A 26164-nucleotide genomic window follows, 5' to 3' on the forward strand; every position below is an offset into this window, starting at 1 on the left:
CACTACTGCAATCTATGCCAGTGCACTGTAAGCAACTCTACTATGTATCTCTGAACTCTACATGACTGCACTCTGCATCATTCCAATTGATGCCACTGCATTCCGTGCCACCCCACTCTGCACCATTCTACACCTCTTCACTCTGCCACTCTATTCTACTCTGTACCACTGCATTCTATGCAACTGTACTCTGCACCAATGCATTCTATGCCACTCTACTCTACACCACTCCACTCTGTAGCACTGCAGTGTACTACATACCACTCTAATCTACACCACTGCATTCTACAACACTGCATTGTATCCTGTTAAAATCGCTCCCTCTGCACTCCATTCCACTATGCTTGCAACACTCTATGCCAGTATGCTCTACACCAGTCAACTCTACTCTACGCCACTCCACTGTATGCAAGTCTACACATCTCTACTTTATGGCACTCCAATATACAACACTATGCCACTCTACTGTAAGGTACTCTCATTTTATGCTATTCCACTCTCCTTCATTCCACCCCACTCTCCTCTATGCCCCACTAACTTTTAGCCATGCTGAACAGCAGCCACACTTCGCTAAAACACACTGACAAAGCCAATAGCTCTTACATAGGGAAGGCCTATTGATTTGGCCAACACTTGTTCCCCATTGTCCTTCCTCTTTTCCTATCGTATTTATTTCCTTTCTTTTGAAAACTCTATTTGCACTTCTTTTAGTGGTTATGCACTATTTAAAGCACGTATTGGTAACCGCATCATACAAGTTAAAAAAAAGAAAATTTAAAAAGGTTAACAAAAAAAAATCAAGAACTGAGACAAAAAAATACTTGAATTGTAAACATCGTTTTACAGCAGAGAATGTTCTTTTCATAAGTAGATATAATTTGACCTTGCATTAGGCAAACCAAAATGTGTTTTTATTTGGACAACAGTGGACTTAAACTACCTTCCACACCATCACTGACAAATACACTGGGAGTTGATTTTTTTCCTCCACCTCTCCGCACTATTTATTCTTAAAAATTGCAAGGAGTCATTTGATTTGAATTGGCCCTTTGTTATGACTGAACAGTTAAGAAACAATTTTATCAATTTCGTTCTCCTTCAGACATCTTCCCTATAAATCGTTTTGTAGACCTGCAGATGGAATTTGGTGACATAATGAAAGTAATACCTTTTCAAAAGCGCCCTCAAGCAAATTAGGTTGATGAAGTGTGACCAGGTAGAGTATAAGCTAACTGAAGTGTATGAACGAGTCATGCAACATTTACAGACTTCTTTATTCATTATCATGATGTCCAGCTGCCCTGTTATTATTCTGTCATCTGATGTTTCATCACACTCAGATGAACTGCAACTGGGAGGAGACCATTTCAGTGTATTCTTTGCATGCCATGCATCTTATCTGCATTTACAAAGCACTCGGCATGAAGAGGCGGAGTTTCCGCCGTGACATAGGAGACGACTCTTAAACTAAAGGTACATCTACAACCGAGTAGGAGAAAGCAATTTAAATCACACACACCAAGTAACTATAGTTATTCGTCCAACTCATTGTCTTCATTAACTAATTCCCTAGTATTGTAAGGCTTACTTATTTTCAGAGGAACTCAAGAGCTGGCAAAGCCAATAGCTTTCGTCTTTGGTACCTATTGGCTTTGGCAATGCTGTACAACAGTGGTTCCCAACCTTTTGACTTCTGTGGACCCCCACTTTATCATTACTGAAACCCAAGGACCCTGTCTGAATCATTATTGGAATCCGGCGACCCCTCCCCCCCCACACTGAGTCATTACTGAAAACTGGGGACCTAATATGTTAATGTTATTTAATTTTCCAAGCAGGCGCGGACCCCCTGAGGAGGCTTTGCGGACCCGCAGGGGTCCCCGGACCACAGGTTGGGAACTACTGCTGTTCAGTAACGCCAAAAGCAAAGAAAGACACAATGATAACAGCACCAGTGGGTGTGTCATTTTGTATGCACATGCTTGAGTGATTATGCATGCATGAGCCTCCAAAATGACTGACGAAGTCACCATTTTTTATATTTCCCGATCCAAGGTGGGTCAGTAAACAAAACAAAAATAAAGAGAAGAAGCACAAAAGGCAAAGTAGCAGGCAACAGTTGGTCCTCCCAAACTATAATAAAAAATAAAGTATTTTAAAAAGAGAGACCTTCAGGCTGGGAAGGCAATGTGAGTGGACAGGTTGAGGGAAAAAGCATCACAAAATGGAGAGCAGCAAGGGGCAGGGAGAGAAGCACACGGGCGAGAAAGCAACAAGGAGCAAGGGGAGGAGGTCAGTTGGGGAGAGAAGCCCACTAGAGAGAGAGAGCGTCAACACAGTGCGCAGGGAAGCTGATATATGGGGTAGAGACATATAAGGAACAGAGCTGAAAAACACATGCACTCTCATGGAGTGCGTGAGAAAAAGAAAATTGTTCTTTAAAAGTGAGCAATGGAAAGATGGAAGTCAGCCAAGCTGAAGAATGGTAAAGAGCCTATGCTAAGGCGAAGCTAGATAGAAAAGACACACCAGTGAATAAGAAGCAAGCAAATAAGAGTAACAATAAAACCAACCAGTCATAAGCAATGGGTGGACTGTGAGCCCACTGTAAGTGTTTCGTAAGCGCACAGTCAGTCGTGTCCAACAAGACAGCTTTTGCAGTCTGATAGTCTTGTCCTTTAAAGTATCCTCACCTTTCTGGTCTTTCCTAGAAAGATTCATGTGCAAGTGAATCTTATGGATTTTTGCCTATCCTATTGTTGACAATTTCAATTTTTTTTCAAGGGTTCTCTGGTTAAAGTGCCTTAGTGACTGTATAAGAATCAGTTATTTTAGTATGCCTTTCACATTTGTCACAATGTAATTTGTTCATGAGCTGGCACTAATATGGTAATTTATACATTGTTCATTTTCAGCTGTAATTTGGTCAATTGAGACTAACGTCCAGTTTGGCAGAGCCAAAGTGGGGCCTGGCGCAACTTACCAATTTTTAGTGGACCGAAATAGGCAGATTTACTAAAATATTACACAACGCAGCACAGCAACCAACGATAGAGAGCAGCACACCGCCATATCTACCAAGCTATGGTACTGCTGCTCTCTTCCCACTTTTAGGTTGTCTCGCTAAACCCCCATATCTTTGCACTATGGAGCAGAGCTGTGTGCCTGATGTCTTGCAAAGGTTTTGTACTGGGAGGATAGCATTTCAGGAGAAAATACTATTCTCAGACAACCTTTACAATTTTCCCAAGTTATATGTATTGTTTACAGTGCAGGGAAGTTTGGAATGTTTGCCCTCTTGTGGCTTTGTGCCTGCCTTAAGGAGGTGTAATTTCTTAATGAAAACCCCAGTCTACCATTGGTAGGAGATAGGGCTTGTGTCAAAAACCATGATGGTAGCATGGGAACACGGATGTAGACCAATGGAATGCCCCCTTGACACAAAGCAACACAAAGTAGCAGAAAGCACTACTTGCTTTACTTTTAGGCAATCTTCCAGCACAAAAACACGTTTGCGCTGGAAATGAAATTGTTTATGACTTTGATCCAGTTTGAGTCACCTTTTGTTAAGTTTATCAAGACTTTGCACTGGTCTGTGTCACCTTTTGTGAGTTTGCACTGGCTTGATAATTCTGTCCCTAAATCTAAAACTGGTGCTAATTTCATTTGCACCAATTTTAATATCGCAACACATGCTTTAGCTTGTAAGATGGTCACACCTATCCCTGAAGTATGTGGTGATATGCAGGTCACGAGATCAAATACCAGCAAGGTCAAACGAACGTCCACCCTTACAAATTCATCCATTTTAGTAAGAGTAACAATTGTTATTCACAGCGCCTGGAAACGGCTGAAATGCAGCATTTAGCGCTGCATAAAAACTAATTATTATTATTATCATTGTATTGTCTCATTAGTGTCTCACTTATGCTTGTCACGCTGTAGGGTTGAACCAAATGTGTTTTGGTTTTATAGTACGTATGCACAAAAGACAGTCATTTAGCAACATACACCCATTTTCGCTAAGCCTGGATGAAAAAAATATGTTGTCTGACAGCTGGTGAGAAAAGCAGTTTCTTTAGCAATATGATTGTAAAGTGATTAGATTCCTCCCAAGGCTTGCATCCTTATTAGCTGTACGCAAACACGATCCTTTTATGTGTTATTTCATGCATGCATAAATGTATATTAGACGTTTCCTATGGGCTTTTAGTCTAATTTGCATTCGTTTGAAATTATCTTATTGTTTTAGAAGTCACAGTTAAGATTTGTGTTGAATGCTACCTTCACTGTTCTTGTGAGTGGGTGATTTATCCCGTTTATAGTCCTTTATTGTGTTAGGTTTAAACTCGGCCGCCAAATGCTTAGGCTTATACCATTTTAGTGTAACCTGAAGCTTCAGGGTTCACATTAACGCATGCTTGGCTCAACCTTTCATAAAGCTGAAAGATTAGAACCAGCCTTAAACGTTTTTCTAATCTCCTATCTGAGGCGCTCTTGTAAGCACAACTGCAAATACCTCAGGAAGACTGCCACTTGCTCCGGTTGAGCGGGTGGAAGCCGTAAGAACGCTACAGCAAGGCCGAAGGTAGTTCAAGTGGGTGCCTTTTACTCTGCCCTCAGTTTATACTCCTCTCTTCTGCCTGCACAGTGGCTGGCCTAAATATTTCTGGAACTCGAAAATCGGCCTGGCCAAGAATTCCTCCAAATAACCATTCAGTTATGTCAAGAAGGATCTCTGCTGCTGATTTACCTCCTCCTATAACCTCCAAAACATTTTCTTCTACTGTGTCCTCTTATTGTTAATCAAAAGTACAAAAAATAAGTGGCTGTATGGAGGTGTTCGACAATCCTCATGACACATCAAATGGGTCGTCTTGTTGTCTGTCAACAGGAGCCTCCCATCTCACAGGTCCTCTGGTTTACTACCCCTTAGTTCTCCTCATACCTCAGAGGACCCTTATTAGAAGTCTTAAGTCTTTCCAACCTAGAAATAAAAAAAAACATTATTGTTATTTGAATGCTTTCCTCAATCTTTTTGTCCTTACATAGCTATTGTTAGAAATAGGGTCTTTGGTTGGCAGTTAGGTTACCCCCTGTCCCAGCAAGGAACCTCACTCTAGTCAGGGTAAGTCACACACAATCCAAATTATCCTGTGCCCACCTTCTGGTAGCTTGGCACTGAGCAGTCAGGCTTAACTTAGAAGACAATGTGTAAAGTATTTGTGCAATAAATCATGCAATAACACAGTATAACACCACAAAAATACACCACACAGTGTTTAGAAAAATACAGAATATTTATCTGGTTAAATGTAGCTCAAAACGTTCAAGATTCAATAAGTACACATGGAAATATCACTTAGAAAATGATATAAAGAGTCTTTAGTGTTTAGAAAGTAACAATTGTCTCTTGCAAGCACAAAGTACTTGGTTTGCATTCCAATTCTCCACAGGGGCTGCAGAGGAGGAGATGATTGGAAAACGGGGAGGTGTGCGTCGATTTTTCCAGCGCACACAGATGGTGCGTCATTGAGTTTTCACGCAGGGAAGGCTTTGGGTTGATTTCCGGCACACTGACCTGGATCCTATGCGGGTTGCGGGGTTTTCAGAAGCCCGGGAGACGATGCGTTGCATTGAAATCCTGGGCGCGCAGTATGAAGTCACAGGAGCTGCGTCGATCCAGTGGGCGATGCGTGGAAATTTCTCCTGCAGGGCTGGTGCTTGCCTCGATTCCTCTCAGGAAGTCCGGCTGCGTCATTCCAGCTCGGCTTTGCGTCGATTCCGTGGGCCATGCCCTGAAGTTCCGGTCGCCACACTGCTCTGCATCAATCTCCACTTCGGGGTGCCGGGCTGCATCGTTCTGGTTCGGCGTGCAGTAATTTTCTCACTGCGATGCTGGAGGGCATTGTTTCTTGTTGACTGTGCGTCGAATTTTCACGGCACAAGGAGTTTGCAGGATGAAGTCTTATTGTTCCTGAGACTTCAAGGAACAAGAGGCAAGCTCTACCCAAGCCCTTGGAGAGCACTTCTCAGCAGAGCCAGAGGGAAGCCAGGCAGCAGGGCAACAGCAAGGCAGCAGTCCTTTGCAGAAAAGCAGTCAGATGAGTCCTTTGGGCAGCCATGCATTTCCTCTTAGCGGGTTGCAGGTTCTGGTTCAGGAATTCTTCTCTACTGGTATCTTGTCCAGAAGTGTCTGAGTTAGTAGGGCCAGGGACACTGCTTTAATACCCAAATGTGCCTTTGAAGTGGGGGAGACTTCAAAGAGTGGCTTAGAAGTGCACAAGGTCCCCTTTCAGTTCCATCCCGTCTGCCAGGGTCCCAGTAGGGGGTGTGGCAGTCCTTTCTGTGAGGGCAGGCTACTGTCCTTTGACATGTAAGTGTCAGGACCTCCACCCTCCCAGCCCAGGAAGACCCATTCAATATGCAAATATTTGCAAGTGTGACTGAGCATCCTGTGTTTGGGGTTGTCTGAGTGAAATGCACAAAGGAGCAATCAACTAACTCAGCCAGACATGGATTGTAAGGCACAGAAGGATTTAAGTGTAGAGAAATGCTCACTTTCTAAAAGTGGCATTTCTAGAATAGCAATTTTAAATCCAGTTCCACCAATAAGCAGTATTTTCTATTACCATTCTGGCCATACTAAAGATGACCTGGTTACTCCTTACAGATCAGAATCTTCCACTCAAACAGTATATGATGGTAGCCCTTATTGTATCCTATGAAAGGAGCAGGTCTCACAGCAGTGTAAAACGAATTTAGGGGTTTTACACTACTAGGACAAATAGAACATGCATGTTCATGTCCTGCCTTTTATCTACATAGCACCCTGCACAATGGGCTACCTATGGCCAACCTTAGGGGTGACTTATATGTAGAAAAAGGGGAGTTTAAGGTTTGGCAATTACTTTTAAATGCCAAGTCAAAGTGGCAGTGAAACTGCACACACAGGCCCTGCAGGGGCAGGCCTGAGACATGGTTAGGGGGCTACTTATGTGGGTGGCACAACGAGTGCTGCAGCCCACTAGTAGCATTTAATTTACAGGCCCTGGGCACATGTAGTGCACTTGACTAGGGACTTACAAGTAAATTAAATAAGCCAATTGGGTATGAGCCAATGTCACCATGTTTTAAGGAGAGAGCACATGCACGTTTGCACTGATTAGCAGTGGTAAAGTGCGCAGAGTCCTTATGCCAGCAAAAATGAGATCAGAAAAAGAGACGGAGGAAGGCAAAAAGTTTGGGGGTGACCCTGCAAAAAGGCCATTTCCAACAGCTATGATCATCAATGCATCATTACAAAGAAGAATGCCGTCATCCTCCCTCCACTGAGAAGCAAGCAGTGATCACTCTCTGCTTACCTAGTCTTGACACTTGAGCCAATCAATTATCACCCCATTTCTGCAGACCTCTAGATAACTAGCAAGTTATTACAGAAGGTAATCATGTCAGCCTCCAGCCCATGCCGGTCTCCTTTAGCTATAGAACCATTGCTGTCTTGAATCGGTCCAGGCAATTGGATGGAGACATCATTACTCAATGTTATTGACAATGTTTACCAGCTGGTTGATGAGGTAGCCTGAGGCTACGAGCTCTCTTAGATTTTTCCACATCTTTAACATAGTGATCACTTGCTGTTGATTTATAAAGTTAGAAACTACTGATAGGGTCTTAGGCATCACCTTGACCAGTTTAAATCTTTCTTAACTCAATTATGTCTATGTTTTAAAATGGGTTTTGTAATGAGAACGCAACACTGTGGTATGTAAAACACTTCTCTATTCACTGTCTCTCAGGATCTCGCTGACAGAAATGTTCCTCACAACCTAAACATTCTAACCTGTCAAAATGTTCCACTATAGGATGGGGTTTGGGGGACTCAGAAAAGATTGTCTCATAATATAACACATGCCCTAATGTAATGGAACAGCAACTTTACATGAATTTATAAACATTGTACCATACAAAAATCATTCTGCCAACACGAGGCATTCCTATGTCTGTTTGTACAAGTGTCTCTTCCAAAGTTGTCTGTTGTCTGTGGTGTTTACTTCCCGTGGTCAAACATGTTGCCAGGGCTATTTACCAGCCTATTTTTGCTTCACATCTGACCATTGTCCATTACCACAATTTTGCATTTAACTTTGGTAATAAATATAGGTTTGGAAATGTTATTTTCTTCTCCATCCTGAGGCATAGGTCTTCTAACCATAACATTATCACCTTTCTCCCAACCTTGCTACTTCACCCTATCTTTCTTATCATACCATGCCTTGTTCATTTGTTGATGTTTTATAGTCTTGTTCTTGATACCTGTTTTATCCACATTTTTGGGAACACCCCTCCCAACCAACTCAGGCATAGTTTAGAGCAAGATGACCTGCCCCTAAGTAAGTCAAAATGTGGAAAACCTGTGACAACATTAGGACTAGTGTGGTATGCTATAACATATCTTGGATAGCTATGTCAACTGGAGGACCATTTACACAAGCAAGTTGGATACAATCTTTTATCATCCTGTTGGTTCTCTCAACCAAACCATTTGCCTGAGGATAATACAAGTCAGCTTTCTGGTGCAAAATAGAAAGATTGGTTAAGATTGGTTACAAACTCTTTCATAGCATATGAGGTAAATTGAACCCCATTTTCCATGACCAATACAGAAGGAACATTCCCAGCGGAAAACACATCTCTGAGAAAACCAATTAGTACCTCCATTATGGTATCATTTACCATTTTAGTTTGTATCCAGTGTGAATAATAGTCAGTATGAACCACATGAAACACATTTCTTATTAATGGGTGCAATAATGTCTAATGCTATCTTGCACCATGCTTTTTCTGGAACTTGACCTGGAGCTAGAGGTGTGCTATGGTTTAATTTAGATTTTTCAATACACGCACAGATATAACAATCTCTCACTTTAGTTTCAACAACAGTGTCCATTTTAGGGAACCAACAATGGTATCTTTGTCTTGTTTTAGTCATGCTTCTGCCTAGGGTAAATTTGTGTGCCAGGTCTATAATCTTATTGCTTAACTCTGTCGGAGGTATAACCTTGCCCTTCTTCAAAATCATATCTCCAATAATGTTAAATACCTTCCTGACCTCCCAATAGCTTTTCCATGCATCACTAAGTACCCTACACTTAGAGGGACAACGTTGGACTAACAACTTTTTGAGCTGATTTAAAATGGTGTCTTTGTGGTAAATTATTTCCATTCAACAACAAATATAGCTGTGCTAGTTACCTCAAGAACTAGATATTCACTTAATTCATACCTGTCTTCCACTTCTAAAGGAGCTCATGATATGAGGTCTGCTGTTAAATTATGTTGTCCTGGGTCATACTCAACTCTAAAACAAAAAATGTATAAAAGAATAATCTATTTAGAAATACACAGGTACTGTTTTCTGCTCTCTTCATAATAAACAAGTAGGTTTATAGTTTATAATGAATGAATTAATATCAAGCTCATAGAGTGCACTGGCACTCACAGTTAATCATCTTGGTGCTGAGATTAGAACCCCTATAATCCCATCTGGGCAAGCACTAGAAAAGATAGGGAGAGATCGGCAAAGTGTATAAATTAAAGAGTAACAGAGCAAGTCAGGGGCCATGAAGAGGCAGGTCTTCTAGTTCTTTTTGAATGTGGCTTTGGAGTTCACAAAGCGCAGAGAGCTTGAGAATTGGTTAAAGGCTTTGGTGCTTAGTACCATGAAGGACTTTCCATCTGAGGTCTTAAGTCTAAAGGGTGGGAGCTTTAGGAGATTGGAGTGGCATGATCTCAGCAAGCTTTGTGTTTTGTAATGCGTGAAATGGGTGGTGAGGTATTTGGGTCCGATGGACTTTAACGCCCTGAAAGCCAACAAGAGGATCTTGAAAAGGATCCTCTGATGAATTGGTAGCCAATGTAGACTTTTCAGGGCTGCGAAGGCAGAACTCCATCTGGGGTGTTTCTGTACCAGTCTTGGGGAGGCATGTTGTACCATCTGGAGTTTATGGAGTAGCAGTTTGAAAGATCCTGCATATAGACGATTACAATAGCCAAGTCTTCATCTTTTTTAAACATTGTGCTCCTGAAGATGGTCTTGTGAATTCACACCGTATGATACTAAAACATCAACAAACAGCCTATCTCTCCTTCGGATGATTTTTTACCTTCACAAGTTTTGTGTTAACACCAAGAGGGACAGTCATAAGTTTTCACAAGAGAGTGCATCTTCATTACATTGAAAAATGTTTAGGCACAATATTTAAAGCTGTTTTGAACAACACATTATCAATGTACTATTTGTTATCATTGTCTTTGATCCCCATTATATATTTTCTGATTGAATCTCATAAATAATTTGTTGTATTTAAAAAGCATACATGCCTGTCTTTGTGATTCATTCGACACTTTACTGTTTTAAATTCATAACAATTTACATACAATGTCACTCTAGGACATACACAACTAATTTAAATGTTTTTTTAATTTAATTATTCCCTTGTTGGTGGCTTACCATACCAAAATGTATAAACCTATGACGCTGAAACATGATGCTTGACCTGTTGTACGTAGCATCTTATTTATCCTTGGCAAGGGAAGCCTTTCCTCCCATATGTTGGCATTGCGGTCCCGCAAGTCCACATGTAGTGATGATTGCCAGTACTGGGACAAGCCACTCTGAACAATTAATAGCTTGAATTATACCTAGTTGAGTAAGCAGGCTGAGTTCCTTTTTTAAGGTTTTTCCAATAGATGTGACACACTGTAAGCTTTATGCACTAATGGTCTTGAATTGGCTTTCATATGTATCTTATGCTGAAAGATCTGCAACAAACCCAGATTATCACTAATTAGGTGGTCGCCTGTTATGGATCTTTTAATTACTAACACTTGCTCATGATTATTGGGATTTAGGGTGATCCCCAATTCTTTTTGGTGTTGCCAACCCAACACCTTCATTCTACATCAGCGCATCTGTCTGTGTGAGGCACTCACAACTGGTGCAAATGTTCTTGAATAACCTTTTTTGAGTTCTGCTAGACAGCATTTTTTCCCAAGATCAATCAGATATCTACTTGGTCTTTAGCATCCAGCCCAACAGGCAACATTTTACATGTCTAGTTGTTTATCTATCATACAGATCAAAGGTTAGAAACAACTCTGACCATATCTATCTATCTATCTATCTATCTATCTATCTATCTATCTATCTATCTATCTGAATATTCTATCAAACTCTATTCCGATGTCAGTCCAGCATCCTTTTCTCATTGAATTTCCAAAATGCAAACTGTTTCAGTACGTTGGTCTAAGCCTCACATTGCTGTGCTTTATGCCTTTATGGGGCATTTTTCTAGGATACTTTGAGAAAAAAGATAATCGGAAATAGAAAAGTACATGTGAACTCCTTCGTTAATGTGGTATTTTGATACTACCATCTTTCTGCCATTTCAAATAATTATTTTCCTGATCCCAATATTTCAGAGAATGTTAATAAGCTTAAGCGGAGCCTTGTGTGCAAAATAGTTATGATGTAAGGGTCACCTAGAAACATAGTGATAATATACATGCTTAACCTCACAATAAACATTGATCAATATATGTATATGGCACAATTTTGTAAGGGATACAGACAGAGATCTAAATAAGCTACAAGATATATTCTTGCCACTTCCCTGTGCCACTGCTTAATCAGATACTTTCTAAGAAACTGGACACAGGCATTTACAATGATTGCTAAGTAATAAAGGAAAAATAAGTAAATAAATAAGGTTACCTGAATATTGTCATTTTGGCCTTGCCTATGTAAACCAGACCAACTTGTCAGCAAATTGAGAAAGATACAAAGTAAAGGTAAGGCGAGGAAGGTAGAGGTTTCAGGTGAGCAACATGCAGGCTGATCATGGACTGAATGATCTTATAAAGGGCTGTGACCAGAGATCCATTTTCAGGACTGTTTGCGGCTAAGTAAGGAAGTACATGTGAATTTCAAGAGCAATGCTGAAAGTTCATGTCAGACCCGTCTGTGGAGACCACAGAGACTGAGATATTGCTGCCACCGAAAGCATCATTCTTCATATCAGCAAGTCTTACAGAAGAATCATGTTCCCAGCATTGTCATTATAGGTTATATCTATATGCACATACTACTAAATTAAAACAATCCCTATGGGGAAAATTATTATATTATCATTTGATAGATACCAACAATGTAGGAGACTTTTTCACATGCATGTATCTGACCCAAACATGGTCTGAGTCACTGCAACAGAAATCATACGGTAACTGTGGTATGATACCCACACTATATACTCAGGAGCCTTATCTGGTGGTCACGTTGCCCGGCTGAAGAGGTATGCCATAATCATGAACATGTGGATGCCCAAAAACTAGTTCAAAATTAACACAACCAAGCCAAAGCTTGTTCTCATTCCCAGTATCAGAATACAAACCAGATACCTGAATGGATCAGTGAAATTCATCTGGTTTAGCTTCAACCCATGTCTTGTCAACAGTGCTAAATGTTCTGCATTATTTATTATTAGCTACCTATGCTTAGAGACACTGGAATTATGAGATTTTGATGCCATTGAGATTTCATTATATTTATAGATTTGCAGCATTTGCTGCATAGTCCATCATCTGTTGCATAATCTGCAGGTTTTAGTAAAAATATATTTTAGCCTAAATAGATACAAAGCTACTAAAAACCCATTGTTTGTTACAGCGCAGTGGAAGACCATTCACAAAGATTGACTGATCACCGTTCTGTTGCTCATCTGTGCATTAGTGTATTAAACTGATACTAATGAGATGAAACTTTTGCCCATATAGTGTAACATGTGCTAAAATGACAAAATAATGAAGTAATGCTATCACAAAATGTGTTTCATCACGCCACATAATTTCCCTTTTCTTGACACATAATTAAGTAAATCCTGACACATTATTTGGTCAGCTCTGTTACATAATTTAATGCTTCGGATCGCACCTAGGTAGCATTGTCATCATCTGACTACTTTGATTTGCAGAGGGAAGTCATTCTTACCAAACGAGGATGCAAAACAGTGTTTCAGGTGCTGATCCCCAAAACTCATCTAACATTTTGACAGGACACCTCCAACACTCAGAGAACATCCTCTGGCTCGTTCAGCCTGCCTGTATCAGAAGGAGAGTGTAGAAACAGCAATACGTTTGTATTACATTTCAAGTTCCTATCTGTTTATATTCATTCTTTATATTGCTATTTTCCCCAAACGTTCCCCAATTTTAAATCCCATCATCAGGTACAAATCAACCTAGATGGGCACCTCACTCATCTAATGCTTCTTAATTTTTATATTGGTTGTAAGACTATCGTTATCCAGAAATGGTACCCAGCTCGTGGCTGTCTCCCACCTGCCAATTCCTGAATCCTAGAAAAACATTGACCTAATGATGGTAATAGGTAATACGAGAGCTCACCCATGATGTAGATTTGAACCGAGCCTATTTCACTTGTGTGTCCCCGTAGGAACAGTGCACGAACAGTGATGTTTAGCTCAATGAAAAGTTCTTCTGATCAGTTAATCCATATCTTAGAAGCTATTTAGTGGGGATGAAATCCTCGAACACATATTTCTCGTCTATATTTTCTGTTATATGGGTCGTGGTAGAATCGACTCCCACTCATATTGAGTCGAGGTAGAATCATCTAGCATTCACAAGGCTTCTAAATCTCATCCCATGTTGTGATATATTACCATCGTGATGTACTGAAGATGGTTTCACAGTATCTTGAGTAACCTGTGGTGTGAACGCAACTTGGGGAGCTACACCAATGTAACATAACAACAATAAACTAACTTTCCAACAAAACATAGCATTCAGTAACCCATATTCCAGGAGGTACGCATGTGATGACGTCCTAAAAATTGTTACTGTATGGCACTTGGAAGACAAACATTGGCAGGTGACAACAGGACGTTCATTTTCGTTTGTTTGCCTGTTCCTTCTTCACGATGTGATTTCTTTGGGAAGCTCGGAAATAATCAGAGTGTAGACAACAATGGCGGACATATAATCCAGGACACAATACATTCATGTAAAATGCTCAATTATGCACACCCATCAGGTTTTTCCTCGGATGTCAAAGTCGAGAAAGCAGGTGTTAGCAAGAGGAAAATGGTGTAAATGCTCACCCACCCTTAAAGTACGCTGGTGTTCTTAGCCAGAACAGCTTGAATTTAGCACACAGCATCTTTTGTGTGCACCCACTGATTTCGGCAGGGACGCCTGCAACTTCAAAGTGCTGCTTTTGTTATTATACTTTATACCTTGGCTGTGAGTGCCTGACACATTAGTGTAACTCGTTCTTGTTTCTGCTGAATGCAGGTGATTTTGATTTATCTTCTGTTGTTCATTCTCTTCTTTCATCAGTATTTCTTTAGAGAGCGCAGTTAGATTTAAAAGAAAATTCATTCTTTCCAGATAGAAGAAAAAAAGAGGCTCTTATATTAGGCGAAAGTTGGTATTGATTCTCGATCACTTGATGCCATAGCAAAACATTCTGGATTTATGTCTTTTTACCTTATGTTTCTTTCTAAACAAAAATAAACTATTTGGCAATATAAATACAAAGTAAGTACTCAGCGAAAACAGGGCAACATTATTTTTATAACTATCTAACTATAAAGAGAGATGCTGTAAAATGTCACTGTAAAATGTATTTGCAAACTCAGAAGTTGGCAAAATACACATATTTACAGTTAAAGTGAGATGTAATATATTGTGTAGCACCTACAGAACATACACATTATTCGACCAGTATCTGTCTTTGATAAGCAGGTACTGTAAATTATTTTAGAATTTAGAGTAACATGAAGTACTTTTCCAATACTATTGACAAGGAGGGTAGCACCTTTCTTTCCTTTAGTCCACTGCTGCAAACCGAAAACAATTGCTGCAGAAACCCACCACGTGGCACTCTGTGGAAGGAGGGTGAAAAAGGTACAGGAGAGTGTGGGTTCTGGTGGCACTGGAGCACTCTATGTGTTAAATCAGCCCAGCACCCCTTAGGTAGATCACGTGGGCCTATTGCCCTGCCGAACCGTTTAGTTTTAATAACACTCGATGACGTAAAGTCCCTTCCTGAACAAAAGTGATACAATGAAGCGGCTTCGGAGTTGTTGGTAGGTGTACATAAAATAGACAGCAGTTCCATTACATAGGTTACATAGTTCTAATGGATGCTGGCTTCCAACAGCCAACCTCTAGATTGCCTATATACAGTGCTTAATTTGTGCTTGTTGTTTCCAGTGCTGAGCACCGGCACTTATTGTTGAGGGCACACATGGGAAAGACGGAGGAGAGAAAACGAAAAAGCGTCACAACGGAAGAGAGCAGAAAGCTGCAAAAGTGAGCTGAAGTGGTAGGGAGCGGCTTTAAATCGAACGAAGTGGCCAGAGGTGGCTTCAGGATTACGCTGCCTCAATATTCTGTGTTCTCACATTTAATTGCAGCAGTCGCGTGTTTAAGAGGAGAGCTTTGAGCACCGGCACCTTGTTATTTACAAATTAAGCACTGCCTATATGTTAGTAACTCAGGGAATTAACAGGATAGCTATTTCTTTGGTCACACAGATCTCATAGTGCCTAAATATTTTCAGGAGTTCGAAGCTTCATGCTGTACATATATACACATCTATGACCTTTGAAAACAGAAAAGCCTATATGGTTTCACGGATTTGACATGTCTTACCAGTAGTAATGGTTAGTGAAATTGTAAAGTGGTGGGGCATTAACATCTCCCTTCCTTATAAGCATTTGAGTACGACGTAAAAGATTAGGATTTTTTTAGGGAGAACATTTTGAACAAGCATTTGCAATGCAATGGGTCTTGCTTTTGCTCGAGTTAGAGCTAATTGAAAATGAAAAGTAAAACAGTTGACATATGCAAGCCGATTCAAAGCGCCACGGCCTCCATGAGCATGAGCACGAAGGAAAGACACATAAGGAAAAAGAAGTTCGCTTGCAGTCAAATGTATCAGCAAAAGAGCAATTATACATGTAACAGGGTCGATGGCCAAGGCGGTAACAAAACTGCCCCAAGGAGGGACAAACGTAAAGCATTTTCCAATGATGACAAAGGATTTTTGAAAGACAAGCCCGTGAACGAGTGATAGTGATAAACGCGTGGTGGGCGTGGTTAAAAGCCCACAGATAGATTAGAACAGGCCAGAGGGCTTGCGCCCTCGACCTAAAAATACGGCCACACTATAATTTTTACATATATTGACTAAATTGACTAAATGCCCTGGGCTTCTGAACATTCTGAGACATTTTGTGGGGTGTCTCTCAGACCTTGGTATACCAAGAGGTTGCTTGTATTTTGTTTTGGGTTTTATAAAGCAGTCATATACGTGAAGACATCTTGCACTAAGTAGAAACTAGCAGAGAGAGAGCACTCTCAGATGATTCATTGGGTAGAGAAGAGCCTAATTTTTAAGGCCTTTTTAGGTTGCAGCCCTCCACTAAAGACATCTTGGGGACTTTCAGAAAGTTGACCTAGGAATGCGTTCTGTCCGTTGATTACCATTGCCTTTGTGGTTTGTAACTCACATTTTCTGGCTTTCTATTTTCTGGCTTTATTTGCTTTAGGCTCTCCAGGTTCAGTTTGTCCCTCCTGTTGCCTAAACCATGTTTACTGTATTTTTCCACAAACTTGCTTTCTGTAACTAGGCTTTTAAATCTTTTTCTTGTCACATTTGCTGTGCATTCAAACACAGAGGTCAAATGTCAAGCTGTGTCTTGCAGGTAGCTTAGTGTTTACTTTCCTTTCAGCTGACTTCAAAGTGAGAGCATTTATACGACAGAGAAATGCAGATTACTGTCCTTCTAGGCTCAATTTATGACACATAACACTTAAATAGCACATCAAGTAACATGTGGATGACAGATTTTTAATTTAGCTAGATAGGTAATATGTATGTTATGTAAAGCACTCTGACACCCTGCACTGGAATTAGCAGCACTATACAATAAATGAAATATTGGTATTTACATTGTTTCTTGTGCAGATAATTAGACACAACACCACATCTTACAGTACATTCATTTCTCTTATAAACAGGTACTGAACAAAGCCAAAAACATGCCTCTCTTATGCACCTGTGAAGTGATAACAAGCTCTGAGGCTTTCTTTCCTCTCCTTTTCATTTGCATCTAACTGTGAGCCTCCAGACAGCACCCGGCCAGGATCAGACTGGATCAAAAGGAGACCTGATGTCCCCTTAACTTCAGCCTTTATCTAAAATAGATTTGACCTACTTGTGTTACCACCTCTAACCTACGCCAGTGTGTTCTTTTGAAACAACAACAAATCTTCATCAGTAATATTTCATAACATTTTAGCACACATCTCCTTCTCCCGACCCTACTTTTTGCACATGCATTTACATGTCACTCTTTCTATTATGCAACAGGTACAGTCACACAAGGACAATCAGGCATCAAGGAAACAAGAATATAATCTGCTCTATCTCTGTTCCACAGTACCCTACAATACTCTACTCTGCAGCACTGTGCTCTCTGCCACTGACCTCTTTGCCACTCTACTCTGCACCACTCTACTCTTCTCCACTGCACTCTATGCCACTGGACCACTCTACTGTATGTCACTCTATGCCATCCTAATCTACTATGTACCACTGCACTCTACACCGCTGCACTCTATGGCACTTTATCACTTTATTCCTTACCTCTGTACTCTACTCTGCACCACTGTACTCTAAGCCAGTGCACTCTACTTTACTATGCACCACCGCACTTTTCACCACTGCACTCTACACCACTCCAGTCTAGGCCATTCCACTCTACTCTGCACCACTCCACTCTATGACAATGCAGTCTACACCACTACTCTGTGCTACTCCACTTCAATCTACCCTGCAGCACTACACTCTACGCCACTTCACTCTACTCTGAAACAATCTACCTTACACCACTTCACCATATGACACTCTATTTTATGCTGCACCCCTCTAAACCATTCTATGTCATTGTGTTCTATGCCAGTCTACTCTAAACCAGTGCACTCTTCCCAATGTACTCTACACCAATTTACTCAAAACCAATGCACTCCACGCCACTGCATTCTGAGCCAACTACTCTGTACCACTGCACTCTATGCCACTATCCTGTACTCTTCAACATTTTATGCCACTGCACTCTAGCCAGTGCACACTATGCCACTCTACAACATTGCACTCTATGTCACTGCACTCTATGTCACTTTATTATGCTCGTCGAGGGCATGATGTTTACATGAATTCAACTAAGTGTAATGATGCCATCTGATGACATCCTACTGTTGTTACACATAATTTGAAATAAACATATTTGTTTTGAAATTCATAAAATTGATTCGTAATGAACAACAAGAATAAATCACAAGTCCGCGAGTGAGTGGAGGTGTGTGTGTGCGTATGCGTGCAAGTGAGTGAGAATGTTACTATGGATGTGTGCGGTTGGGTGGTGGGGGTGTTTGGAAGTGTGTGGATGGGTGGAGGGTGTGTGCATGTGTGTGGATGTGTGGACGTGCATGTGCCGGTGACAGGAATGGGGATTCCTGTTGCTGGGTGCATTACCACCAGGTTTTTGATAGCGGGGCGACTGCTGCGAAAAGTTTGGTGGTATGCTGCCTCATAATACAGCCGGCGGCCTTAGGTCTGCCACTGGCCTGGAAGAGGTCACCGCTGGTTGCGTCGGTGCGACCACACCAGCGGGCCGGGCGGCGTTGTGGCAGTTTGTGGCTTTGGCCAAACCCCACAACTCGTAATGTGGCGGTCCTTAATGCTGGGTCCCCAGCGATAAGACCGCTACCGTGGGTGTGGCGTTCTTAAGACCACCACACTCAGAGTAAGGGCCGGAGTCTTTTCTGTGCTCGGATACACTAATTAGATGCAAACACCCTGACTAGCCCATGAAAGAGGCAAATGTTGATGCAAATTTCCATGGTAACTTGCCGTGTTTTGTCAATAAAAGTATTATGCCAGGGGTAATGAACAAGTTGCCAAGAATGCCCACAATGTCAATGATAGGTGACCATTATGCTGGAGACAGTAAGACTGTTTCTAGATTGCCCTCTATTTCAGGAATGGGACATTGTTGCACCAACTGTACCCATCATGATTTCAGGAATGCTTACTACGGCTAAGATGGACCACCACTATTTCAAGAACAGAACTATGTCAATGATTTTCTACCACTATGCCAATGCTATATATATAATCATTACCAAGCATGTCCACGATGCCAGCATTATCTCAAGAGTGGATCCACTGTTGTGCCAGGGAGAGCCAAAATGTTGACAAGGATGACCAGTATGCCAGGGTTGACCTGTCAAAATCAATATAATCTCTATTCAGCAGAAGCCATAAAAGCAAAACATAAATATAGAGTACATAGAAAGAGATATAATGTGCAAAATATCATCAGACCAAAACTAATTACAGAAAAATAGAGGGCCTGATTTAGATATTGGCGGGCGGGTTACACTGTGACAATGGTGACGTTTATCTCATCTGCTGAAATCGAAATCCCATTATATCCAATGGGATTTAGATTTCTGCAGACAGGATATCCTTCACAACGATGATGGCTATCCCGGCTGCCAAAATCTAAATCCCATTATATCCTATGAGACTTCGGTTTTGGTGTACAGGATATCCTTCACCATTCTGATGGAGTAACTCATCCGCCAATACCTAAATCATTCCCAAAGTCTTCATAATCAGTGGACAAAGCATGCTGGTGTCACAAACATTAAAAAATTCATAGTGTTTCCTGATAATAAAAGGTACTCTTATAAAATTCAAAATTGCATAACAAATCTCAATTGAACCAAGATACTGCAAAAACACAAGCCCCTCGTCATACGGTCTCAGGCTTGTGTTACGTAAAAAGAGACCAGAATGGAGGAGCGAGAGGCTGAGTACAAAGTGCAAAACAAGGTAAAGTGTCTTGTGCTTTGCTTAAAGGCATTATCTCAGGGACAGTGAGGTCAATCATGTTGTTAAGGATCTTGCATGGGGAAAGCAAAATTGAAGTGCAGTGTTCATAGTCTAAAAGGGGGAAGATAAAAACGATGAGTAGGGTTTGCGATACAGTTTAAAAAAGGTTCCAATCTCCTTATTTTTGATACTGACAAGTATCTTACAATTGACTCCTTACACTTGGCCCTCTCTAGGTCGATATTCATACAGTGATTTAGATAACGCTGTTTCACTACTTCTTTATATAAGCGTGATCTTCTGTGGATTTCAGCATAAATCTGCGAGGCCTAGGGTCTACAAAGGTTTCCTCAAATATGTAACAATGGAATCTGGTCCACCCTCTCAAGAGACAGGCAGTGAGAAATACAAGTTCTAACAAGGCCCGCTTCCAGGGATCTCCAACTCTTGATCCAAAGTAATAAGGATCAGGAATAAGCCCAATTAAATCCTCTAGATACGGAATCCCTTGTTCCTTGTGGCATATAAAGGTGGCAGTGCCACCAGCCATTGACAATAGTCCACAAGTAAAATGGTTTTCTACATGCTGGAGGATCACCATGTTACAATAGCCCCATAGCCCTGTACCAAATATCCCTGCTGAGATGCATTTACTTTTCTATAGGTTTAACATCCTTTAATGGGTTTGTGTCTTAGTCTGTTTGCAAATCTAAAAATAGCCTCAATGTTCCTGCTAAAATGTTGGGATTTTAGGGTAAGTAATGAGTGCCAGCTAAAAGATGAGCAAGATTGAATTATCAAGTAATTGAAAGATTTGGTTTAGCCGCAGGTCGAGATCTTCCATGTACATAAAAAACAAATCTAATACAACCAGTAGGCCTTTTGCTGAGTGGGAAAGAAGGACTGCGTTGTCTGTATATATTAAAATGTGTATTTATTGTATTCCTGTACGTGGCATATCTTTCCCTTTATCCACTAAATATTTATTGCTCCTATTTATATAAAGTAGGAAAAGAAATGGAGACAAAATACACCCATCTAATGCCCTGGGTTTAGATAAAATGGGGGAAACATTCCCCTGTGGGTCCATAACGGACCCTTACCATTAGGTCCTGATGTAAGCACCTTAGGAGAACAAGAAGTTCTTTTTCAACGCAAATCTGTCCCATTAAGTCCCATAACTTCAAGCAGTTCACTCAGTTGAACACACTTGATAAATCCATAAAGGCTAGATGTAAAGATCTTCTTTAGCATTAATATATTTCCTTGCTATGATGTAGAGGTTTAGGTACTGCTCAACAGTGCCGATGCCTGGCCTAAACCCATATTAAACTTCCATTAAGATATAATTTTCTTTGGCCCAGCTCTCCAGATGGGACAAACATACAGGGCCCAGAATCTTGACACTGGAGTCCAATAATGAAATTGGTCTGTAGCAGAATAGCAGGGGTCTGTCTCCCTTTTTAAAAATAGGGATAACTATAGCTGTCCTCAAGGAGTCTGGAATAATGCCCGACGCAGAACTAAAAACATTTGTTAGCAAGGGAGATCACAGACTAATGTTTGATTTTAAAATATCTGCTGGGATGCCGTCAGGGCCAGGTGTCTTCCCAGAAACACATTTCCCAATTGCTAGAGTCATTTCTTGGATGCCACTCTCGATAGAGAGACTTTGTAGTATTTGAGAATTCAAACAATGACTCATTCCTGTATTAGTGATTGACAAATTTAGAATAATGAGAAACCAAGGCATCACCTGTGATTAAGGATTCACCTTTTGGGGCAACTAGCTCACGGTCATAATTGTGAGAGCCAAACTGTTGCCTAATCTCACAGGATTTGATCATTTATACCTGTACATTCATGCACATAAACACATTCAGCCTCACATGGCCTGCCCCTCTCTCTGCTACCAATTTATCTGATGACACCTGCTTTGCTATTCGTTCCCTATGGCCCACATTGTTATCTCCCCTGCAAGTGGGAGCCCCAGCAGTTGGTTGGAGGTGGGAGCTGTGATCACTTGCATCCTGGTGGTACTAGGTCACCTCTGGAAATTGAGTGCTTCCAGTTCTCTGCCTCGTGAGCCATAAGGATACTGAAGACCTACATCTAAATGTCCATGACACAGCAGGGAAAGGCTAAGGGTTGATTGGCTTGGAGGTTGTCACCCTCTGTGCTCAGATGGAAATTCACATATCTAATTATACTCTAACTTCTCTGTCCTCTTTCATCAAGCTGTACATTTGCTAGCATTTGCTAGCATTTAGAAGTAATTGGATGACTTCTTTGAGAATGGTGCCCGACGTGCCCATTTGTGAGGAAATAATGTTAAGCAGCATTATCAAAGGCCACCAAGAGTTTGATGGGCACAATTAGGTAGGAATATCCTGTGTCTGTCACTCATAGGACATCAATGATGACTTGTAAATTTGCGGTTTTAATATTGGGATGAAGGTGGATGACTAGTTGGTATACTTGTAGTAAATTGTCACTACCCATGTGATTTTGAAGCTGCTGTGCTACTATATTCAAAGACCTTGCCCAACATCAAATGTAAGTTTGAGACAACCATAACATTCTTAAAAACGACAACTGATAAACTTCACAACAGCAGCTGACCAACTTAGACCCAGTGCCGGCCTTGCTAACATTTTTCACTGTTATAACTGTCTATCTCACTTCTGTATTTCTTGAAGCCCTCTCTCCTTTGAAATGAACTTAGAAGCAGCATGTTGACAGCATTAGTGCTATATAAACAACATATAAGATATATTAAAACAAATATTTTTCAGATTATTGAACTTGAGCTTGACATGAGATGTTTTAACAAATAAGATAATATTTATGTCAAACCTTCTTAAGGCAGAAATGAAATATGAATTATACCACTCAAGTATGCATAGACAGTGCTCAAGCTTTCCATCTTTATAGTCAGATTGTGAACAGATAGGCACATTATTCTTCATAATTCTAAAATAAAACTAAGTGTGGGTTTGAGCCTTTCTGAAACTGCAGGATGTAACTAACGTAAGAAAGCGCCTGCTCTGTTACCAACATGGTTCTATTAATTCCATTGTTCAATCAACTAAGTTATTATTCTCGTGTGCTTGATATTATTGATGTGCTATATAAACTTTTACATTTAAGGCAAAGAAGAACCGCTGTATATGCATCACATTACCACAATAAGGTGTGTGTCACCCTGAACCAACCTGTAAACAAAACGTAAGACATCAGCAGAGGTCGAATTAGATGGGAACATTTAGGAACATCAGTCACATACTTCATTTTTGAAAGTCGAACTATTCATTTACCTTTCATGAGAAGAAAAACGCTTTGAAATGTCAAATTTCAATATTTCCCTTTTTTTTTAGATCTGATCTTTCCATTGCCTCCCATTAGTAGCAAATGTGGGAGGAGGGCATTGATGCACAGTGTACGGGATAGCTGGGATTTAGCAGCATTGCTTGATCTGAAGCAATCCTATGCAGACTATGGAGTAACTGGAGCAAAACAAGAGTATTTAAAAGGCTTGTCTGAAGCCTGTGGTGTGGGGGGCAAGTTAAGGTTCCAAAGCATACTTTAAATGTGATGGAGGGAAGGCTTTTTGGGTTTAGGTTCCAACTGTAAACATGCATGGAATACTCAGAGAATGGGGCTGTGGAAGTGTAGCAGAAGCTCTCCTAACCTAACCTCTCTATGTTGAGAAAACGCGTAATAGGTGGATACCTTGACTTTCCTCAATTGCAGACCAGTACCTACCACACGTGGTCCTAAGGATGTGGCTTTAGCTGTTGGTGCTCTCCCCTTAACTAGGTTTGTCACAGTAATGTGTCAGCATTCACACTCTAGAGGCAGCAGTAAAAATTACTGTTAGTAACATGGTTTGATCCCACGCTTAAACTTATAACTCAAGATATATGACTGTACGTAGAGTAGATTGGCAGAACAATGCTGAATCTGTTCCATTTTGCATACCTAACTCGGATGAGGGCAGGGTTAACAGCATCTGAAAATGCTGCAGTAGTTTTAATCCATGGGTCCTCACATTTCAAAAGCACAAAAGTTATAGAGAAAACAGTGGTACATCAAAGCACCTTTTAACCCCAGACACTATGGTATGAGTAGAGGCAACTCAAAGTGCACTGCATATTTAAAGAGACAGGAGATGATCTTCTCAAATAAAGAGAACTTTAACTCATACTAATGTATATAGTACCCCAGCATGAACCGTAAGTCCCACAGGTGGTACTTCCCTGAAAAGTGTGGTGAATGATTGGTCTATCAGTGGCAGGACAGCAATGAGAAAGGAGCTAATAGGTTTCTAGGTTGCTGTCTTACTACTATGGAATAAACAGAGATAGGATATTGCTCTGATGCTTGAAGACGGTTATATGCTGGCGGACTTGGACTTGGACTTTAGGACTTTCCGATTTTGAAGGGGTACTCTTGGGTTTCGATTGCCCTTCCACTTGACTGCAATAAATTCCAGACTGTATGTATATAGAACATATCATGGCAAGGCAAATATGTCGAAAATCTCTGATGTCCACACAACAATTATAGATTTGTTTTCAAATGACATAAGAAAAAGAACTCGTAATCTCAAAAAAATGTACTATAGTATTTAGCAAAACACTTGCATTCTTTTCAAATGAAATTTTGCTGTGGAAATTTAAACTGAATGCACCCAACATGCAAATGAAGAAGTATTGTTTAAGTATAACTCTTACATTCATGACATGTTTCATTTGTTTCAGGTACTTGTAAAATTGGCTGGGCTTACTACTGCACGGGTGGAGGAGCTGCTGCAGCAATGCTGGTTTGCACCTGGCTGGCGTGTTTCTCAGGAAAGAAACAGAAGCAGTACCCTTACTGAAGGACCACATGGCATAGTCAAAGAGACTTATTTTCAAATGGGCTCTAAGAGACTGTCGCTGCGTTATCAATGACAGCCCATTGCTCCTGTCTCCCAGAGTTAGTTTGAGATTGAGAAAAAGTGGGAATGCAATGCCACACTGAGGGTGGGAGCATGGGTAGCCAGCAATGATGGACCAAAACACCATCTTCAGAGGGAGAAGTCCTAACCAACAGATCATTGCTGGTCCTCATCAGGGAAATATCCCTGTAAGTGGGAGCAGATAAAGAGAATAAGCCTATGAGATGAGGATGGGCCTTACCTTAATAGGCTCAGTTAGGCATTATTCTAGCCGTTACTCATTCACGGTACACTTCTGAAAGTAAGCACACATAATCACATACCCATGAAAATGGCACAGAATTAATGCAGTAAAAATATATTGATGCATTTTTTAGTTTAACTTTTTAATTTCTTTAAACACCAGTGTTATTACGTTCTGAAGCCTTTATCAATAAATGGACCAACAGGCCACCATAACAGTATTTTGTATTCAGTGTCTATGTACTTCCTTTTTGAGCATTTCCAAGCATTTATTCATGTATTCAGTATGCTAATTCAAAATGATTTCCTGCATTATTAAAACAATGCAATATTGTCCTTGACAACTATATAGCTGTTACCTCTGTAACTGTTAATGCAATAACTTGGTTCTCTCTCCAGAATGTCAGTGCTAGTTTGATATTATTGAATGCTGTGGGTTTCTTAAGAGGAGTAGGAACCTGTTCCAGGTGAAGAACTTGTGGCCTACGTTAGCAATTATAGTTGTATTACTCTGTATTATTTTTTATTTCGATACTCGTTCTGTTGCTGCAAAATAATATTTGATGTTTGGAATTGAAAAACCTTATGTAAATAAACGCTTTCTTGGTTTAATTGGAGTTGAATCTGTTATGCGACTTCTGAAAGCATGTACTGACTTAGAAGAAACTTTTCAAAAAATCAACATGTACTTAATACATCACACATTCTCAAATCACAAAATTAAGATGAAGAATAAATAATGATCTAGTAATTCACATCAAATTATTTTTGAGAATTGGCATAAACTGCTAAACGTAATAGAGAAAAGTTTTGTTAAATTTAAATTGGTATATTAAATAACAACAGACAGTAGCTCACACGTCATTCATACCCTATACCTTAAGAGCAAGTTTAAGTTTAAGATATAGCTTCACAGAACCATAATTATATGAGCAGAAAATAAGGCATGTGTATACAATTTTTAGATTAGTGAAACATATCTATACATC

At 40.4% G+C, this 26164-nt stretch overlaps 1 protein-coding gene across 2 annotated transcripts in view; it reads left to right on the forward strand.

Moving 5' to 3' along the window:
* The window catches only part of LHFPL6 (LHFPL tetraspan subfamily member 6), a 299380-nt gene extending 273593 nt beyond the window's left edge, over nucleotides 1-25787 (forward strand). For both annotated transcript variants that reach the window (XM_069205483.1, XM_069205484.1), the window contains exon 4: nucleotides 24754-25787. In XM_069205483.1, the coding sequence (XP_069061584.1) occupies nucleotides 24754-24872 (119 nt within the window). In that variant the 3' untranslated portion in view covers nucleotides 24873-25787. The remainder of the gene's footprint in view (nucleotides 1-24753) is intronic.
* Nucleotides 25788-26164: the final 377 nt, after the last annotated feature.

This window comes from Pleurodeles waltl, chromosome 8 (assembly GCF_031143425.1).
Source record: "Pleurodeles waltl isolate 20211129_DDA chromosome 8, aPleWal1.hap1.20221129, whole genome shotgun sequence".
Taxonomy (NCBI): Eukaryota; Metazoa; Chordata; class Amphibia; order Caudata; family Salamandridae; genus Pleurodeles; species Pleurodeles waltl.